At 38.5% G+C, this 20,616-nt stretch overlaps 1 protein-coding gene across 1 annotated transcript in view; it reads right to left on the reverse strand.

Annotated features, from left to right (window-relative positions):
- Positions 1-4,091, reverse strand: part of Nagk (N-acetylglucosamine kinase) — a 90,825-nt gene extending 86,734 nt beyond the window's left edge. Inside the window, exon 1 of the mRNA XM_089090085.1 lies at positions 3,936-4,091. Within this exon, the coding sequence (XP_088946211.1) occupies positions 3,936-3,970 (35 nt within the window). The 5' untranslated portion in view covers positions 3,971-4,091. The remainder of the gene's footprint in view (positions 1-3,935) is intronic.
- Positions 4,092-20,616: the final 16,525 nt, after the last annotated feature.

Consider the following 20,616-nt stretch of genomic DNA (forward strand, 5'->3'; position numbering starts at 1 on the left):
GTTCAAAACTGTCGATATTGTTAAAAATATCTGTCCAACGCTTTGGCATTGTTCAACAGAACTGAATGCTGGGAGTTTATATCTTAGTTTTTGTAAGTCGGATATTGTTCTGTGTATTTTTTGTAATTACTTACTTTTTTTCATTTTTATATACTTTTACTTTAATTGACATACTTTTTCCATTGCCTTTACAAAAAATGTTTGTCTCTAAGCTTCATGAAATAAAGAAAAAAACAAGTTTTTTCAACTGAAAATAAGGAGCAACATTAAAACTGGAAATGAACAGAAATTATTACGTATATGAGGGGGGTTGCCCCCTCCTTACAACTTCACTCTTCACGCTACAGTTTTTCGGCACTTAAAAAAAGTTACTTATTGTTCTAATTAAACAACCTTTATGTTTCAGTAGTCGTTTTTAAAAAATTTCTGACAAATTTTAAAATTTAGCGTGAGAATCGAGGTGTTGAGGAGGGGGCAACCCCTTCATATACGTAATAATTTCTATTCGTTTTAAGTTTTAATGTTGCTCCTTAATTTCAGTTGTAAAAACTGTTTTTTTTTGTTTAATTTTTTATCTTTTTCAAATAACGCCAGGATACCTGGCTCCATCTCCGCGGAAAAATCCCCCTCCCCATAGAAATATCCTCTGGAGAATTCAGTTCTGGCGAAAATTTACCCGGGACAATTACCCTTAACATCTCCACGCGTAAAATTGAATCGGTAAAGAGAAAGCAAGGCATATAAAGAAATGTCGGTACTTATGCATTATACAGTAGACTACTCAACGCTACAGCTATATACTGTATAAGGAAACACTAGAGGAAACCAGTCAAACGGGTATTTGCAATAGACAAATGGATCACAAAGCGTGGTTTCTCATTGAGTTTACAATATTTAAACTATTGTTTTTGGAATTCGTATCAATAAAAATAAAACAATGGGCAAATTTTATAACTTAAAAACCTTTCCACATAGACTTTAGGGGCTAATTTTATGTCCAAAAACATAGTTATTGGACCTATCAACTATGCTGAACACAAAAACCTATCTCAAAATTTGGATCGGACTATTTTGGAAAAAAAAGTGGCATGGGAAGGGGCCTAGTCGCCCTCAAATTTCTTGGTCCCTTAAAAAGGGCACAAGAACTAGAAAGAACCATCTCCCGACGTTCTAGGCCCACTGCGTCGGTACGATCACCCCTGGGGGAAAAAACAAATAAACACGCATTCGTCATCTTTCTTCTGGCAAAAATTACAAAAGTCCCAATTTTGCAGATATGAGCCTGTAACTTCTACAATAGGGTTCTTTGATACGCTGAATCTGATGATGTGTTTTTCATTAAAATTCCATGACTTCTAGGGGGACTTTCTCCCTTTTTCGAAAATCAGCAAAATTTCTCAGGCTCGTAGCTTCTGACGGGTAAGACTAAACTTAATGAAAATTATATATTTTTAAAATAAATTATATAAGGAGCTAAGGAGGAGACAGTATTCTTCATACATATGTATTCTTCATACAAAGAATATTCTGTTCAAATAGGTTCCAAATCTGTTCCTTGCTTTCAGTTGAAAAGCTCTTTTTTATTTAATTTCTGATTGTTTTCCAAATCATACCCAGGCCTACCCAAGATATAATTTGAGGTAACGGTCCCTTAAATCCCTGGTTAATTGCTCTTGAAATGTTTAAATCAATAATTGTAAGTTTATTAATACCGTCCTACGTTTAGATTTACAATTTCAATTTTGGATAAAATTTGAATATGGTTTAAAACTTGGCGTTGAATGGTAATGTTTGTAAATAGTCCATGTTTATATTACCACAAAATAATTTCGGTAGCATGAAAAGAAGTATTGTTGGTTGTATCGATGGAAATTCTGTGAGACTTTTGATCTTCTGCATAACTGAAACCATCACAACCTCTACAATAGGATTTTTGGTACTTTCCCATTATTTGGGCATTTACAAGGAAACCAGTCACGAAAAGCCCGTCTTTGACGGGTTAATTCAAGAGACGGCTATAGAGTAATGCAATCCATAGGGTGGTTTTCATTACGTATACGATATTTAAAGTTTTTTTAGGGGGTTTAGTGGGGGAAGGTACCTAGGTTAGGTTAGGTCACATTTAATATGTGTAATGCTTTAAACCCCCCCCCCTCCTAGTGTGCAAATATTTAGCCCAAATTTGTTTATAAACTATTATACATTCATCCTATTTTATTTTATTTCATTAGCATTAACCAAACTTGACTTTTTAGAAAAGGCCCATATAATGGGAAAGTACCGGATATTTTTTATCGATAAATACATTACATACATTCATTTACGTACATTGAAGTAGCCTACTTCATATAAATAGATAAAGAAAATATTACCATTTAAAGCTGCTGAAAATTAAGTTCCTAGCAGTATTTCCCACCCCAAAGAAATTTCGGTAAATTTTTGGCAGTCTTGCAAATAAAGTGAACATACCGCTCGGTGCCTTTTTTATGCTCTTTACGAATATAATAATCACTTCTATCGGCAATTTAAATTCACCCACCCCCACCACCCTTATGTGCAAATATATACCCTGAACTAGAATATACCATGAATTGTCGATCACAAAGATAAAACACCAGAAGGGTAAATTTTTGGCAATTCATATTATTGACTTACAAATAAAGTGAACATACTACTCGATGCCTTTTTTTATGCTCTTTACGAATATAATAATCGCTTCTATTGGAAATTCAATTCACCCACCCCCAATCCCCTAATCTGTAAATATATACCCCGAACTGGAATATACCATGAATTGTCGATCACACAGATTCAAATTGCAGAATTCTATGCTATTTCTGTCGACGACATTCGAAAACCCTGAAACGGTAGGAAAACGTTTTATAATTGAGTTGACTAATAAATTAGGTTTTAATTGTTATAAATAAGTATTTTTGGAATATGTTACTCTTGAACAACTTATTTATAAACTAGTGATATGTTCTTAACCACTTCAATAACTTAACTAGTATTGATAACTTCTTTGCATGGTTACAATTCAGGGTATATATTTGCACATTAGGGGGGTGGGGGTGGGTAGATTTGAATTTCCGATAGAAGCAATTATTATATTCATAAAGAGCATAAAAAAAGGCATCAAGTGGTATGTTCACTTTATTTGTAAGTAAATAATATGAACTGCGATAAATTTACCAAACTTTCCTGGCGGGGCTGATGATGACCTGCCTTGCCTTTTCCACCTATGTGCTTTTAAATATGGGAATGCGAAATTTTAGCAGTATAAAGAAACATTTTAACTAATTTCTACTCCCCCTACCTCTTTCAACATTTATCTGAAGCCTCAGGAAGAGTAAACAGTTTGGACATTAAAATGTACTTTTGTAGGAATACTCCCCACCTAAACAATGACTCATCCCCCTTTGATACAGAATTACAGATCACCAGACGTAGCCTAATTTCATTAAAAATAAAGCGAATCAGCTTGGTTGAATCCAGTGCTGCCACCGTTTTGCACTACTTATTTTGCAACTGGGAACCCTAAAATATAGTTATTGATACTTTTAAATCAATTAGCTTCTCAGAATTTTAAATTGATTGCAAATTCGCCCTCTTCGGAGTAAAGTCATAGTTTGGTGCGCTAAACCCCCTAAACTGTCACCCAACCCACTGCTATTTTGGCGTCTGCCCCCCCCCCCTGGAAAATTTTCTGCCGGCGCCCTTGCCATTGAATAGGGAATCAAAGGTGTATTTCTTCTTCTTTTTTTAATCTGATTTTAGTCCTATGAGTGATCTTAACGAATTTTACACTTCTGTATCATGAGTAGGCTATAATGATAAGACCAATAAAAACCCAGATCATCCATATTATTGGCGTTTTATAAACAGGTATGACTACCGCCTCGTTACACACCCCCTAACAATAAAATATATATTACCCTTCAACGCCGCCATATAGCTCTGGAAAAGACATCCTTTTAAAACAAAACAAAACAATTTTTTTCGATTATCAGTAGGAATCTGTCCACTGCAAGATATCGATTGTTACTCCTTAAAAGCTTTTCCTTTCTCTTGTGTAATTTGATAACAGCCAGAATTTCGTAGTCACAATGCCAAGGTCTTCTAAATTTAAAATGTCAGTAGCTAATGAGGTTGACGTCAGTATGCTGAACTAAGGCAATTGACGCTTTCGAGCTCCTGAAAACTCATGAATTCTCAATGGCTCTTCAGCTGCTGATAGTAGATAGTAAACTTTTGAACAGGGTTGCCACCGTCAGTAGGATTTTACTAGATCTAGTAAAAAAAATCTAGTAAATTTAGAGGATCTAGTAAATTTCCCGAAATCAAGTAAAAAGTCATGATCTATAGTAAACAAAACTTTTTTTTATTTTCCATGAAATCAGAGAAAAAAATTATCGTAAACATATGACAATTTACAATTTTTGCTTGTCTGTTTTACAATTTACAATTTTGCTTGTCTGTCTCAGAGATAGACAAGCAGTCACCTATTTTCATAAACAGACACTTCACTTCCGGCGTCTAAAGGTTGACAAAATCAGCTTTTTGTGTATCAAATCTTACCAACTAAAAATGAAGCTATAATGACACTTGGATTTGTGATGATTGGGAATCTATTGGAATCAAAACAAAAGCCAACCACCCAAGGTGATTAGGTGAATATCCTCAGTTTGAAAATTTTTATTGATGAAAAAGGAGCCTGCTTAAAGAAATTAAAAGTAAGTAGAAATGTAACCTTATATAGATATATATATATATATATATATATATATATATATATATATATATATATATATATATATATATATATATATATATATATATATATATATATATATATATATATATATATATATATATATATATATATATATATATATATATATATATATATATATATATATCCAAAAAAAGGATTTTTGAACTTCTAGGTTTCCGGAATTTTCAATCATACTATGAAAACGAACGAAAAGTGGAAAAGAGAAAAAAAAGAAGAAAAAAGGAAAAAGATTGTGAAAATCGTATTGATTATCCTCCTATAGTAAAAATCGATGCTTGATGGTGTTTGTGCGGCGTAGCCGCACGCGCAAAAAATTTTTTTGGGAGCATTTAGTAAAAACAGATGCGATCTAGTAAATTTTTCCTCTCCGATTTAGTAAATTCTTCCAGGTCAGGGTGGCAACCCTGCTGTTGAACTGGGCGAATAATACATCGGTTATATATGGATGGCCTTACAGTTTTAAACAAATTCATTCATTTAAACTGATCTCTACATCAGCAAATTAGCTGTTTAAATTAGCTTGGTCAGAAACTGATCTGTCACTTCAACCCTTGCACGACCCAGTTGCGTTTAGTAAAAACAGATACAATCTAGTAAATTTTTCCTCTCCGATTTAGTAAATTATTCCAGGTCAGGGTGGCAACCCTGCTGTTGAACTGGGCGAATAATACATCGGTTATATATGGATGGCCTTACAGTTTTAAACAAATTCATTCATTTAAACTGATCTCTACATCAGCAAATTAGCTGTTTAAATTAGCTTGGTCAGAAACTGATCTGTCACTTCAACCCACAGTTTATAGACAGTAAGCTTATCGCAGATAATTTCTGGTCTTCGGTCTCGGTGCGAACAAAAAGCTCCTCCCACTTGTTTCTGCCTTAGCGGATTAGTCTGTTATCGTCAATCACTGAGAAATGGTTACTAAGTGCATTATTCGTAATAGCGGGTTTCCACTTGTTTCGTGTCCAAGAGAAATCTGGCTTGTCTACCCGCGAAAAGATCTGATAACGCCTATGTTTCTATCTGCAAAAACGTTCTCCGGAGCACTCGCACCCCTGTCCGGGTTTTTATAATGGGAGAGATAGAGAATGATCATACTGCTAATTCTATAAACTGTGCTTCAACCCTTGCACGACCCAGTTGCACCAATGGCGTTATCATATTTAATCTCACTATTAATCTACATATATATGCAGCAGTTTCAAAATTTTGACTAATTGCTAATTGTAATTTAGTTCCTGTATATTTTGTAAGAAAAAAGAAAAAAAAAGGCGTGTTTGGGTGGAAGCTTGGGCCCCCCAGAAAAATTGGGTGGGCAATGGCCCATCCCCGCCCCCTTCCCAAATGGCACCCCTGTTTCCGATAAGATTTTGCAACAATTTCACGAAGCTTAGGACATTTAAGGCTATAAGATGCATGATCGCCAGCACAATTCGCACATTTGGGGGGCAGGTTGCAAGGGGAGTCTTTGGTTGATTCATGAGTGCCCGAACATCTCATATCTCTCAGAATAGGGCTCTTGCAGGTAGCTACAAGGTGGTCAGGAGACCGGCACTTGTGGCAGCAACGAGGAATAGCTTTGAACTCAACAAAATGTAGAAATTCATAATCGATTTTCAATCCAATTCTAAGCGAATATTTAACTGCAGCATTGTCCTGAAAAGTGAGCTTAACCGTCTTAGAGTTGCCAACTCTAGTAGCATCAGTGACTCCATCACAATTCAATATATTTGATAAATCATAATCATGCTCAATTCCTCTAAGAAGATCATACTAAGAACTTTTTTTCAATTAATTTTGCCTTCGAATTATTAAGAACAGACGAAACGGATTTGCAGAAGTCTTTTGCAGCCAGATCTTAAATTTTCACAACTATTTTATCATCCACATATCGTAAGTTGACAGCAAATTCACGTCCATGAATTTTATCGATCAATTCTTTATGTTTAGCTGAATTATTCACATTTGGAGGCCACATTTAAGATCATAACGGTGGCGAAACCATCAGGGGCGCCACTAGCCGGAGTAATTTATGAGAAATTTTGTTCATAAGGTGTTAACTTCCCATTTATAACTTCAAGAGTTTGTTGAATTTATTTAACTTAGTAGCTAAACGGGAATAAGCTATTGCTGGTATAACAGGAACTTCAGTAGGGATGTGAATCATATAAGCAGGAGCTTGTAATCCATCAGAATAACATTTTCGGAAAAACTCAATAATATCCTTGAGATGGTTAACTAAAGCTTTTTGGCCTGTACGCTTCGGGCAAGACTCAGATGGAGAAACAGAGACATAGAGAGATTTCTTAGCAGCACACACACTGGAAATGTCGAAAAAGTCAGCAGCATGTTTTATAACTATTTCATCCTCAATGCCTGCTTCAATGTTTACTTGAATAAAGTTCATAACAGGTGAATACATATATTGCTTTTTATCAGACGAGAGCTGGCTTGATATATCAGACATAATTTCAGATATTAACAGGTTAATCTTTTAATAGCATGACATCACACATAAATAAACGAGTCAATAATCCGATCTTAGGTTAAATCAGGTAGTCATGATTCGCTAGCTATTTCACTCGGAATCATAATCCCTTAACAAATATTGCGAAATCAAAACCAGCTTCACTGGGATTGGAATTTAGTAAAAAGCTTACTGGTTAATAAAATTTCCACCTTTATCCTATATAAATTATGTTGTGAACTGCAAATTTACCAATTAGGCTAAGCCAAGATGCTTTTCTAATTTGGGATTTATTAAAAAAAATTCAGCCTTTATATTGTATCACTATTTAGTACAACCATCATTTACATGGGCACCCATATGGAAGGGGGGCAGAGGGGGGCTTAAGCCCTCCTCTGGCTGAATGATACTACCTTATATTTTATACGTTTTTGTTTTGAAATTGCTATTATACAGCATTGGAAGTGCCGATTAGATCAGGCAAGGCCCCCCTAGAGTTCGGCTTATGGGTGCCCATGCCCTTACTACTCCTGAGCACTCTCTGAAAGTTTTCTCTTAATACCCTCAGCCATCCCTAAGATATAGCTGATACGACCAACATTCCCATACTTACTTACTTGACTTATGGCTCCTGCCGAGGGTTCGGCGTAGAGAACGATGAGACTAGGCGCCTCCAGGTTGACCTATCGCTTGCCAGGATCGCAGCTTCTTCCACCGTGATGTGGGCTTGGGTGAGGAATTCATCAGCTTTGTCTTTCCACCTAGTGGGTGGGCGTCCTCTGGATCGCTTCCATCCGTGTAGGGTCGGGTCGAAGTCGAATGCGACCCGTGTTGGGGCGTCGCGTGGCATGCGAAGAAGGTGGCCGTACCACCGAACTGTACGCTGGGCGAGCTGCGTCGAGAAAGGAGTTTGAGCCGTCCGTGACAGGAGAGTCTGGTTGCTAACAAAGTCAGTCCAGTGAAGTCTTTCGATTCTTCGGAGATGTTTCGTCTGAGCTACATCGACGGCGTTGAGGATAGATTTTGCAGCTGGCCACTTCTCTGCTCCATACAGCAGGACGGTGCTGACTGACGCATTGTAAATGCGCATTTTGGTAAAGCTGCTTATGTTTGGCTTTCGCCAGATGCTGCTAATCCTCCCAACAAGTGCTGAAGCTTTGACAGTTCGAGATGTAAGCTCTTTTGTGATCAAGCCAACATTCGACAGAATAGATCCCAGGTAATTGAAGTCTTCAACCAGATCTACTCGGTTGCTTCCGATATTGACTTCCTTTACATTAGAACGGGACGTGGGGGCTCAAGGAGCATAACTTTGGTTTTCTGCCAGTTGATCTTCAGTCCAACTTTCGAGGCTTCTTCTGATAACACCTGGAGAGCTTTGGTGATCTTTTCGACGGTGCTCGCAGCTAGCGCTATGTCGTTGGCAAAGTCAGCATTAGAGAGTAGCCGGTATCCGAACTGAAGGCGATTCGTTGTGCTGGTCATAAAATGGTCTATGACGCATTTGAAAAGCTCGTGAGCGGCGGCGTAACCTTGCCGGACACCAGTCTTCACCGAGAATTTGGGACTGCGTCTTCCATTGAGTTGCACTCAGCTTTCCGTATCCTCACACAGCTTTTCAAAGAGTGAGCAATATTTCTTGGGTAGACCCGTAGTTCTTAGTATCAGCCAAAGTGAACGGCGATCAACAGACTCGAAGGCAGCCTTAAAGTCCACGAATGCGATGTATACTTTTCGGTGGAACTCTCGCGTCTTCTCGATCAACTGGCGCATAGTAAAAATTTGCTCCATCGTCAACCTACCGGGCGTGAATCCGACTTGCTGTACTCTTCTCTTTCTATGCAAAAAGGTGAAACACCTGTCCAGGAGTGACAGAGCGAAGAGTTTACCAGGAACGGAGATACGCCTGATCCCACGATAGTTGGAGCAAATTTGACGGCTGCCCTTACGTTTCCAGAGTGGCAATATGATGCCAGCACGCCAGTCGTTCGGTGTGCTTTCCGTCATCCATACAGCTGAGAATATTAGCTGGAGCCATCGAACCATCGCTGCACCCCAGTACTTGAGGAGTTCTGCAGAAATACCACAGACGCCGGAGGCTGGATTATTATTTAACCCTTTTACAGCATTTTGGATCTCAAAGGTGGTAAACGGTTGCGATACGAGGTCGGAAGCCGGGTGTGGTCATTCCTGCTTGAATCAGATCAGGGTCGGGATGAGCAACTGCCTTGGCATTCAGAAGCGTTGAGAAGTGACTGCTCCAGGCAGAGAGTTGGCCTGTATCGTCATCCGGCATGCTTCCGTCAGCAGACAAAACACGGCTCACGGTTGAAGTCTTCCCTTCCGTCAGCTCGCGGAGGTATTGGTACAGGGAGCAGGTGTCTCCTTTTCTTGAGGCATCTTCAAAATCGCTGGCTTTCTTTTCGACAAAGGTCTTCCTATCACTGTGCCGTAGGCTATTGCGCAGGCCATTGAGTCGTCTGTACTCTGGCATATTCTTTGCTAAGCGGGCCTTCCGGCGCAGCTCGATTACAGACAGAGGTTCCTGGGATATCCAGGGTTTATTCTTGTGTCTGCTGTGGCCAATGGTACTGCCAGCAGAATCGAGTATATTATCTTTTAAAGACTTCCAGGCTACTTCAGGGTCGTCCAGAACTTAGAGGCAGATAAACCGGTTAGAGATATCGAGAGCATACTTCTGTTGCATCTCAGATGTAGCCAGACTACCCAGATTGAGCTTGGGAGGCCATATTTCTTGTCCTTGTTCTCTCAGGCGTAGCCTGAGTGTGGCGACTACCATCCTATGGTCTGTGTTTCCAAGCTCAGCCGACCTATAAGTCCGGCAATTTGTTATTGGCAAGCGGCATCGACCTGATATCATAACATAATCGATTATCTTCTTTGTCAGGCCGTCATTAACATACCAAGTATATTTGTTTATATCTCGTTTCTGAAAAAGCGTGTTTGACATGACCAGGTTATGTATATTGCAGAGCTGGAGGAGTCTTTGTCCGTTGTCATTCAGTGAATCTGGAGCCACAGGGCCGAGAACACTTCTCCACACGCCCTCCCTGTCATTTACTGCCGCGTTAAGGTCTCCCAGAAGAGTGACGATGTCGTGGGGTGGGACTCTAGACAGGGTTGCTGAGAGCTCCACATAGAACTGATCCTTCACTTCCGCAGGACTCGGATTGGTGGGAGCAGAGTATACAATAATTGTCCACTGTCCATGCTTGTGCTGGAGCTGAGCCATCAGTATTCTATCTGAAATTTGTTTATAGGAGAGAAGGCATCTCTTGGCTCTGGCGTTCAGCGCGAGGCCTACACCATTTGTCTTGCTTTTTGGGTCACCAGACCAGATCAGGTCATATCCTTCACCAATATCCTCGGACTCTCTTCCGACAAGGCGGGTTTCCGTAAGACCAACCACAGCTATATTGAAGCGTTTTAGCTCATAGGCAAGCATTGATTTAGCTCCAGGAAATTTGAGTGTGAGTACGTTCCTGGTGGCGAGTCGTATTCCACCTTCGTCAATAAGGTTCATTCGATGGTCTGAAATCGGTCCAGGCACATGCTGGGGTCGTGGAAGGTAAAGGGGGGGGTAGGACTTCCGAGGCAGTATCATCGTTTTTCGTTGCGGTAAAATTTTCGGGTGGAGGGTTGCAGGCCCAACCAACCCTAGACCTGTGATCTAATTAGAGCTAGGACTTGCCTAGATACTGAGAGTCCCTGGGGTGGGCTCCACCCACCTCATAAGTAGGCGGAATCAAATTCACTACTAGTTAGAGCTACAAGCAATCACCGTCGCCAGTCATCTTAGCCAGACTCACAAGTGATCGTAGTAGCAGTCACAAGTAGTCAGAGTTACGGTCAAAGTAGCAGTTGCAGCAGTAGTGACCCTGGAAGTTTCAAGCTAATACCCTTACCCGTTCTTAATTTAGCTCAACATACCCCTGAAAATTCCTCAAAATTTACCTCATTACCCTTAGCCTTTTTTGACACACAAAGGATCAAACACTTCCCCTTTCCCAATTATTTATTCTGCAAATAAAAATGAACAAATTGCATTATCTTCATTCTTGCCCAGGGGGCTGGGGGGAGGGGGTATGGTATCCCTGGAGATATCATTGTTAGACCTTTTGACTACTTTGAACGTGGCATTTTGGAAATTCTAGCTGTTGAGGGGGGGGGGGGGTGAACATCCAATCACTCTTCAAAATTCTCCTCAGCATGACTTGAAAGTGCTGACTCGATACTTTTAGCCGTTCCTTTAGTTTGGCCGTTGTGTCCTTTTGACAACCATCCTGCAAAAAGTGCGTTCTGGTTTTGTTCGACATCTCTTTCAAGATTTTCAGAAAGTTTTACTTTTATACCCTGACTGAGAGCGAAAGTGCCACAAGCAATATACATTCATTGCCATGCGCAGAGACTAAATTTGGTCATTGCAAACTGCGTTGAAGGTGCTGGAACTGTTGGCTCATTTTTTTCGTTAGTCCAAAATCTGTAAACGTTCATTTCCAACAGCAACACCAGACATCAGCTTTTTTTTAGTCCCAAAAGGCTACTCAACTGCCAGTCCTGGAATTTGAAAGAAGTGCTGCGACAAGATGGTCATACTGGTATCGATCAATATCGAAGATAAGACTCCGATATGAATGTATTCTGGCTGTACTGTCTGCAGTCAGCGAGGGAGCTGATAGTGAAGCTCGAGCAGAAGCAGCTGGGCTCTAGAGAAAAATGGAATCTTTCACAGTTATATTCCAGTTGCTCTATATAGAAGCAATTCTGAGGACGACAAACTTCAAGCAGTTGATCTGGTAATATTTAGGTCCGCACCTTGATTCAAGCAACAAGGAAGGAAATAGCTGAACTGCGCTCGGACGCTTCATTTGCATCGCTTTTGGAGAAGGCAAAAGAGTTTGCTGAAGGTCTTGAAATTAAAGTACCTGACGTGAACCCGCGACCGGAAGACCTCTTCTGTGGGTCAGAAGAGACGACCTAGAACAACCCAAAAGATTACCAAACACCTGAAAGAATTCATGAACACTTCGAAGTTAGGAAAAAACTTCGTGGAATCCGACAATAGAGCTCCAACTCTAGTGGAAGAAGTGAAAAGAGAATACATGGAGACTGTAGATCATCTGATTGCGGAATTTGACAGACGGTTTACAAATAACTTTCCAGTGCTCAGTACACTCGAAGCTCTGGACCCCAGCTCTACCGAGTTCATGGATGCATGGCTCCTCAAGCAATTCTCTTAACTTTATTTTGAAATAGACATAGACCAGATTCTTCTTGAGGCCCAGTATGGTATTTTCAACCGGTTTTTGCTTGAGGAGGAGGCAAAGACGAAGAACTTCATGGACGTCATCGATAATATCCAGACACTTCCAGTGGCCTATTCAGAAATTATCGAATTTCTTCATATTGCTGCCACACTTCCTGTCACGACAGCCAGCAATGAACGCTTGTTTTCTGGGCTGGAAATAGTGAAGAACTATCTGCGATCGACCACAGGAAACGATCGTCTTAGTCACCTGCTTTTGATCTTTGCAGAGAAGGATTTTGTCAAAAACTACAATTTCGACCAGCTTGTTGACGACTTTGAGAAGATGAAACCACGACGGTCCTCCTTGTTGCCTTGAGTATTCACTGATCTGTTCTAAAATTTTGTTATATTATTTGATTTTGTATATATACTTGATCGAGCAAAGTTTTGCATCGTCATAGCCGGAGCGTGACTCCGACTTGGACTAAAGTAGCGAATTTTGCGTAAAGCAAAAATTTTAGCGTAAAGACCGAGGTATTGACCTGGGGGCGAACCCCTTCATATAAGTAATAATTTCTGTCATTTTAAGTTTTAATGTCGCTCCTAACTTTCAGTTGAAAAAATTTGTTTTTTTATTTAATTTCTGATCGTTTTTTAAATAATGCTGGGAAATCCAGCGTCCCCTTTATAGAAATGTTTGTTCGTCAAGGAAACATCCTCCATGGAAAGGTCCTCCCACGTAACCCCCTCCTCTGACCCTCCCCCCACCAGAAAAATCCCTCCTGAAAACGTCTGTATGCTTCCCAATAACTAACATGTAAACAATGGGCAAAGTTCGTAACTTGCAGCCCTTCCCCCGGAAACTGTGGGGGATTAAGTCTTCCTCAAAGACATATTTATTAAATTTTCGACTATGCTGAACAAAATGGCTATCTCAAAATTTTGATTGGGTAACTTCTGGAAAAAATTGAGCGTGGGAGGGGCCCGAGTTACCCTCCAATTTTTTGGTCACTTAAAAACGGCACTAGAACTTTTAATTTCCGTTCAAATGAGCTCTCTCACGATATTCTAGGACTACTGGATCGATACGATCACCCCTGGGAAAAAAAAAACAGAAAACAAAAACAAATAAACACGCATCCGTGATCTTTCTTCTGGCAAAAATACAAAATTCAAAATTTTTGTAGATAGAAGCTTGAAAAATCTACAATAGGGTTTTCTGTTACGCTGTATCTGATAGTTTGATTTTCATTAAGATTCTAATACTTTTAGAAAATCCCTCTTTTTTCGAAAATAAGGCAGTTTTTTCCGGCTCGTAACTTTCGATAGGTATAATTAAACTTGATGAGCTGAAATAAGCATAAAAATCCGATCCCTTTGATGTAACTACCAGTATCAAAATTCCGTTTTTTAGAGTTTCGGTTACTATTGAGCAGGGTCGCTCCTTACTTACAGTTCGATACCACGAATTGTTTGATTTACTGAGTCGCTCCTAGCTTAATTGTTTATCACCCCCCCCCCCCATTCTAATACTGAAATATATTCCGAGGTCAAATGAGTTAACTTTTGTTTCTAATAAAGGCCGCATGCCTAGACTAAATAGACAAATGTGAGGTGGGAAATGTCTCTGCTCTACTCTTTGCCCTGTTAGACTAAAAAAAAACTTTTCTTGAAGGAGGCTGATTTTATTGAAAATAATTATTTCTGCATTTCCATTAAAAATACTGTTAAGTGACAAATCTTTCGCTTTAGACATTGATAAATATGTTTTATAGCCCCTCCTATGTATTTGTGGGCTGATTCGTCTATCTTTCTCCTCTAGCGATTCGATCAAGAGTTTAGGGCTTCTGAACAGCAATTCCACGCTTCAGCGTCAAGTACAACAACAATTGAAACGAATTTCAAAATATTAATGTTTCATTTCTATCATTATGAAGTAGAGTACATCAATTCAAGTTCCTTCAATTTCAACAAGAGGGGGGGGGGGAATATTCTGTCGAAGGTTCGTTTGCTCTCCCCCCTTGCTTAAAAAAAGGAAAAATAATTTAGAAAACTCTTGTTATTAAATATCAATTCGACCTCATTACATGTTTTGTAAATCTCCGTTTTGTCTAATTTATTTGCAGAATTTATGTTTCATATAATTTTAAGCTATATTTGAGATAGATTCTGTAAAATTGGGCTATAACTAACATTTTATAAATAATAAGTTAATCAAAAATAATACTAAAAATAGTCTTTGGAGATTTAATTTATAAAAATCATATTTTTTTGGGAAAATTATAATGTTAGAATTGTCATAAAATGTCCCTTCAACTAAACATTGTAACCCTATTCCCAAAAATCGTAATAATTTTTTGAAAAGCTGGCGAGCCTTGAAAGATGGTAACTCTGATTTCAGGCGACAGCTTAACGTAATCTATATTTGTTGAGCGATTTTTAGGCATATCGACAAATTTTTTCGATTTTTCCTAATTTTCAATGGTGTGTTCGCTCAGAATAATTGCATGGCAGTTTCCTATTTGTTCTTTAGTCACCTTAAGTAAAAACTTTTCTGACAAAAATCGATATTCAATGATCATGGGCCCCCATAAGCTGAACTCTAGAGGGGGGGATTACCTGGTCTAATTGGCATTTCTAGTGCTGTATAATAGCAATCTAAAAAAAAAACACATAAAATATAAGGTAGCATCATTCAGCCAGAGGGTGGCTAGAGCCCCCATATGGGCACCCATGAGTAAGGGTGTTTGCTATGCTGGGCATACATCATATAAAGTGACCAGAACACGATATATTCCGACCAAATGATGTACTATACAGAGCTTACAGACTTAGGGACTAAATCATGCAAGAATTATGCAAATGAGATACCTTTTGCTCCCTGTCTTTATGTAGGTCAATGACCCAAATTATGGTCTTGTGTCAGTACAAGATAAATCCAAACGTATCAGAATATGATCAGCTCAAAGAGTTGACATTTTAATCGCTTAGAGAACAATCCTTAGAAATCCGGAATAATCCTTTGAAATCAAGTAGAGATGGTGTGATTTGATGACACCATAGGTGGTAGGCTGTACTATTGGAGTTTCTAAAAATTCGTCTTACAAAATGCAAAATACATTTTGTATTCTGTTTTGAACAAAGTTTGATGAAAAGAAATCCAGTAGTGAGGGGTTATGGATTTGAAGACGCCCAAAGTGGGTATACTATTGGAGCTGCTACAAAAGAATCGTACATATTTTAAGCAATGATACGAAAACCCTTATTCATTCATGCCCTTAACCTCCAAGGGCCCCATTGCCCCTCCTCTAAATTTTATAGACATTTTTTTTCATGAGTATATTTTTCATGGGTAATTATTTTTCATTAGGATTTTTAATATATCGATAAACAGAGGTCTACTTCTGAGTTTTATTGGGTATATTTTTCAAATGACTCATTTTTCAAGGTATAGTTTTTTTTTCATAGATGTATTTTACCATGGGTAATTATTTTTCATGAGGACGATCTTAATATTTCAATCAACGGAGGTCCACATTTATTTTGTTTTGGGTATATTTTTCAAATGAATGATTTTTCCAAGGTATTTTTTTTCATGGATATATTTTTCCATGGGTTATTATTTATTCATGAGTACTTTTTTAAAATATCGATAAACAAAGGTCTACTTCCAAGTTTTATTGGGTATATTTTTCAAATGAATCATTTTTACAAGGTCTACTGTTTTTCAGGGATATATTTTTCCATGGGTAATTATTTTTTATGAGAATATTTTTAACGTATCGATAAACTGAGGTCTACTTCCAAATTTTTTCGGGTATATTTTTCAAATGAATCATTTTTCCAAGGTATATTTTTTTCAGGGATATATTTTTCCATGGGTAATTATTTTTTCATGAGGACTTTTTCAATGTATTGATAAACAGAGGTCTAGTTCCAAGTTTTATTGGGTATATTTTTCAAATGAATCCTTTTTCCAAGGTCTATTGTTTTTCATGGATATATTTTTCCATGGGTAATTATTTTTTATGAGGACTTTTTTAATATATCGATAAACAGAAGTATACTTCCAAGTTTTTTTGGGTATTTTATTAAATGAATCATTTTCCAAGGTATAATGTTTTTCATGAATATATTTTTCCAGGGGTAATTATTTTTCATGAGGATATTTTAATATATCGATAAACAGAGGTCTACTTCCAAGTTGTTTTGGTTATATTTTTCAAATGAATCATTTTTCCAAGGTATATTTTTTTCAGGGATATATTTTTCCATGGGTAATTATTTTTTCATGAGGACTTTTTCAATATATTGATAAAAAGAGGTCTACTTCCAAGTTGTTTTTGGTATATTTTTCAAACAAATCATTTTTTCCGAGGTTTATTTTTTTTCATGGATATAATTTTCAATGGGTAAATATTTTCGTGAGGATATTTGTAATGTATCGATAAACTGGATGCACTTACCTTAGTGTCTTTTGATTTAGTTTAATGTACCCGCAACATTCCCCTTAATTCCCAGTAATGTACCCTCGATGTTTCACCTTAATTTCCTTAGCCTTTTCATAATAAAACATTCTCCTGTTACTCAAAAATTAACAGAAAAAACAGTTTGGTACAGGGGCGTTGTAGAAGTAGTACCTTGGTATATACTGGCGTGAGAGGGTTAGTTGCCCTTCAATCACTTTCGACTATTAAAAAGGGCACTAGCCCTTTCCATTTCCAATCGAATGAGTCCTTTTTGAAGTTTCTACAACATCGCTTTCTATAAAAAAAACTTTATATGCCCCCAGGGAATAACTTACAACCCTTTCCTTGACGGCTTGGTGGGCGGGGGTGTTGTCATCCTCAAAGACATAATTTCCTAAACTTTCAACTACGCTGAACAAACTGGCTATCTCAAAAATTTGATTGGATGTGTTTGGGAAAATGGTGGGCGTGAGAGGGTTAGTTGCCCTTCAATCACTTTCGACTCATAAAAAGGGCACTAGCCCTTTCCATTTTCAATCGAATGAGTCCTTTTTGAAGTTTCTACAACATATCTTTCTATAAAAAACTTTATATGCCCCCAGGGCATAACTTATAACCCTTTCCTTGACGGCTTGGTGGGTGGGGGTGTTGTCATCCTCAAATACATAATTTCCTAAACTTTCAACTACGTTGAACAAACTGGCTATCTCAAAACTTTGATTGGATGTGTTTGGGAAAATGGTGGGCGTGAGAGGGTTAGTTGCCCTTCAATCACTTTCGACTATTAAAAAGGGCACTAGCTCTTTAAATTTCAAATTGAAAAAGCCCTCTTTAAAGTTGCAACAACAACACTTTCTATAAAAAAAACCTTATATGCCCCCAGGGAATAACTTACAACCGTTTTTCGACGGCTTGGTGGGTGGGGGTGTTGTCATCCTCAAAGACATAATTTCCTGAACTTTCAACTGCGTTGAAAAAAGGGTTGTCTCAAAATTTTGATTATATGTGTTTGGGGAAACGGTGAGTATGAGAGCGGATTAGTTGCCCTTCAATCATTTTCAACTATTAAACAGGGCACTAGCAATATCAATTTTCAATCGAATGATCCCTTTTTAAAGTTTCTATGGCAAAGCTTTCTATAAAAACCTTATATGCCCCTAGGGCATAACTTACAACCCTTGCCCTGAGGGCTGTGGGGGGTTTTTATCCTCAAAGACCTAATTTCCAAAACTTTCAACTACGTTGAACAAAAGGGTTATCTAAAAATTTTGATTGGACGTGTTTGGGGAAAAGGTGGGTGTGAGAAGGGGGTTAGTTGCCCTTCAATCACTTTTGAATATTAAAAAGGGCACTAGCCCATTGGATTTCCAATCGAATGAGCTCTTTTTCGAATCTCTAGGACAAAGCTTTCAATAAAAACCTTATATTCCCCCAGGGCATAAATTATAACCCATGCCCTGAAGACTGTGGGGGGAGTGTCCTGCTCAAAGAGATAATTTCCAGAACTTTCAATTGAGTTGAACAAAATGGCAGTCTCAAAATTTTGATTGGATAAGTTTGGGGAAATGGTGGGCTTGGAAGGGGTGTTAGTTACTTTCTAATCACTTTCGACTATCAAAAAGGGCAATAGCTATTTCAATTTCCAATCGAATAAGCCCTTTTTGAAATTTCTACGACAATACTTTCAATGAAAACCTTATATACCCCCAGGGCATGACTTACAACCCTTTCCCTGAGGGTTGTGGGGGGGGGTTGTCATCCTCAAAGATCTAATTTCCAGAACTTTCAACTATTAAAAGGGCACTAGCCATTCCAGTATCCAGTCGAATGAGCCCTTTTTGAGCTTCCATGAAAACGCTTTATACAAACACCCTATATATCCCCAGGGCATAAATTACAACCCTTGCCCTGAGGGCTGTGAGGGGCTTGTCATCCTCAAAGATCTAATTTCCAGAACTTTCAACTACGTTAAATCAAATGACTATCTCAAATTTTTGATTAGATGTGTTTGGGGAAATGGTTGGCGTTAGAGGGGCGTTAGTTGCTCTCCAATCACTTTCAACTATTACAAAAGGCACTAGCCCTTTCAATTCTCAATCGAATGAGCCCTTTTGAAGTTTCTACGACAATTTTTTCAATAAAAACCTAATATACCCCCAGGGCATAACTTACAACCCTTGCCCTGAGGGTTGGGGGGGAGGGGGGTTGTCATCCTCAAATACCAAAATTCAAGAACTTTTAACTAATTTGAAGAAAATTGCTATCTCAAAATTTTGATTGGATATGTTTGGGGAAATGGTGGGCGTGATAGGGGGGTTAGTTGCCCTTCAATCACTTCGAACTTCTAAAAAGGGCACTAGCCCTTTCAATTTCCAATCGAATGAGCCCTTTTTGAAGTTTCTACAACATCACGTTCTATAAAAACCTTATATGCCCCAGGGCACAACTTACAACCCTTGCTCTGAGGGCTGTGGGGGGAGTGTCATCCTCAAAAACATACTTTCCGGTCTTTTTAACAACGTCGAACAATATGATAATATATCTAAAAATTTTGATTGGATGTACTTGGGGAAATGGTGGGTGTCAGAGGGGTGATAGTTATCCTTCAATCACTTTCGACTGTTAAAAAGGGCAAAGGCCCTTCTATTTTCCTTTCGAATGAGCCCTTTTTGATGTTTCTACAACTTCACTATCTATAAAAACCTTATATGCCCCCATTGAATAACTTACAACTCTTATCCCGAGGGCTCTGAGGGGGTTATAATCCTCAAAGACTGAATTTCTAAAACTTTTAACTAGGTTGAACAAAATTATTATCTAAAAACTTTGATTGGATCTGTTTGGGGAAAAGGTAAGTGTGACAGGGGGGTTAGTTGCCCTCAAATTACTTTCGACTATTGAAAAGGACACTATCCCTTTGAATTTCCAATCAAATGAGCCCTTTTTCAAGTTTCTCCGACAAAACTTTCAATACAAGCCTTATATGCCCCTAGGGCACAAGTCTTTGGATAAATAGTGGGCGTGGAAGGGGGGTTATTTGTCTTTCAATAACTTTCGACTATCAAAAAGGGCACTAGCCATTTCAATTTCCAATCAAAGGAGCCCTTTTTGAAGTTTCTGCGACAACACTTTTATAAAAACCTTATATTCCCCAAGGGAATAACTTACAACCCTTGCCCTGAGGGAGGGCTGTGTGTGTGTGGGGGGGGGGGGGGGTTATCATCCTCAAAGACCTAATTTCCACAACAATCAAATACGTTGAGCAAAATGGTTATCTCAAAAGTTTGATTGGATGTGTTTTGGGAAATGGTGGTTGTGTGAGGGGCGTTAGTTGCCCTTCAATCACTTTCGCTATTTAAAAGTGCACTACCCTTTTCAATTTCCATTCGAACAAGGCCTTTTTGAAATTTCTACGACAACGCTTTCTATAAAAACCTCACATGCCCCCAGGGCATAACTTTCAACCCTTGCTCTGAGGGCTTAGGGGGAGTGTCCTCCTCAAAAACATAATTTCTATCTTGAAATCAACTACGTTGAACAAATTGGTTATCTCAAAATTTTAATTCGATACTTTTGGGGGAATGGTGGGCATGAAAGGCGTTTTACTTGCCTTCC

Source organism: Artemia sp. Qi Xiang Cuo, chromosome 6, assembly GCF_049724085.1.
Source record: "Artemia sp. Qi Xiang Cuo chromosome 6, ASM4972408v1, whole genome shotgun sequence".
NCBI lineage: Eukaryota > Metazoa > Arthropoda > Branchiopoda > Anostraca > Artemiidae > Artemia > Artemia sp. Qi Xiang Cuo.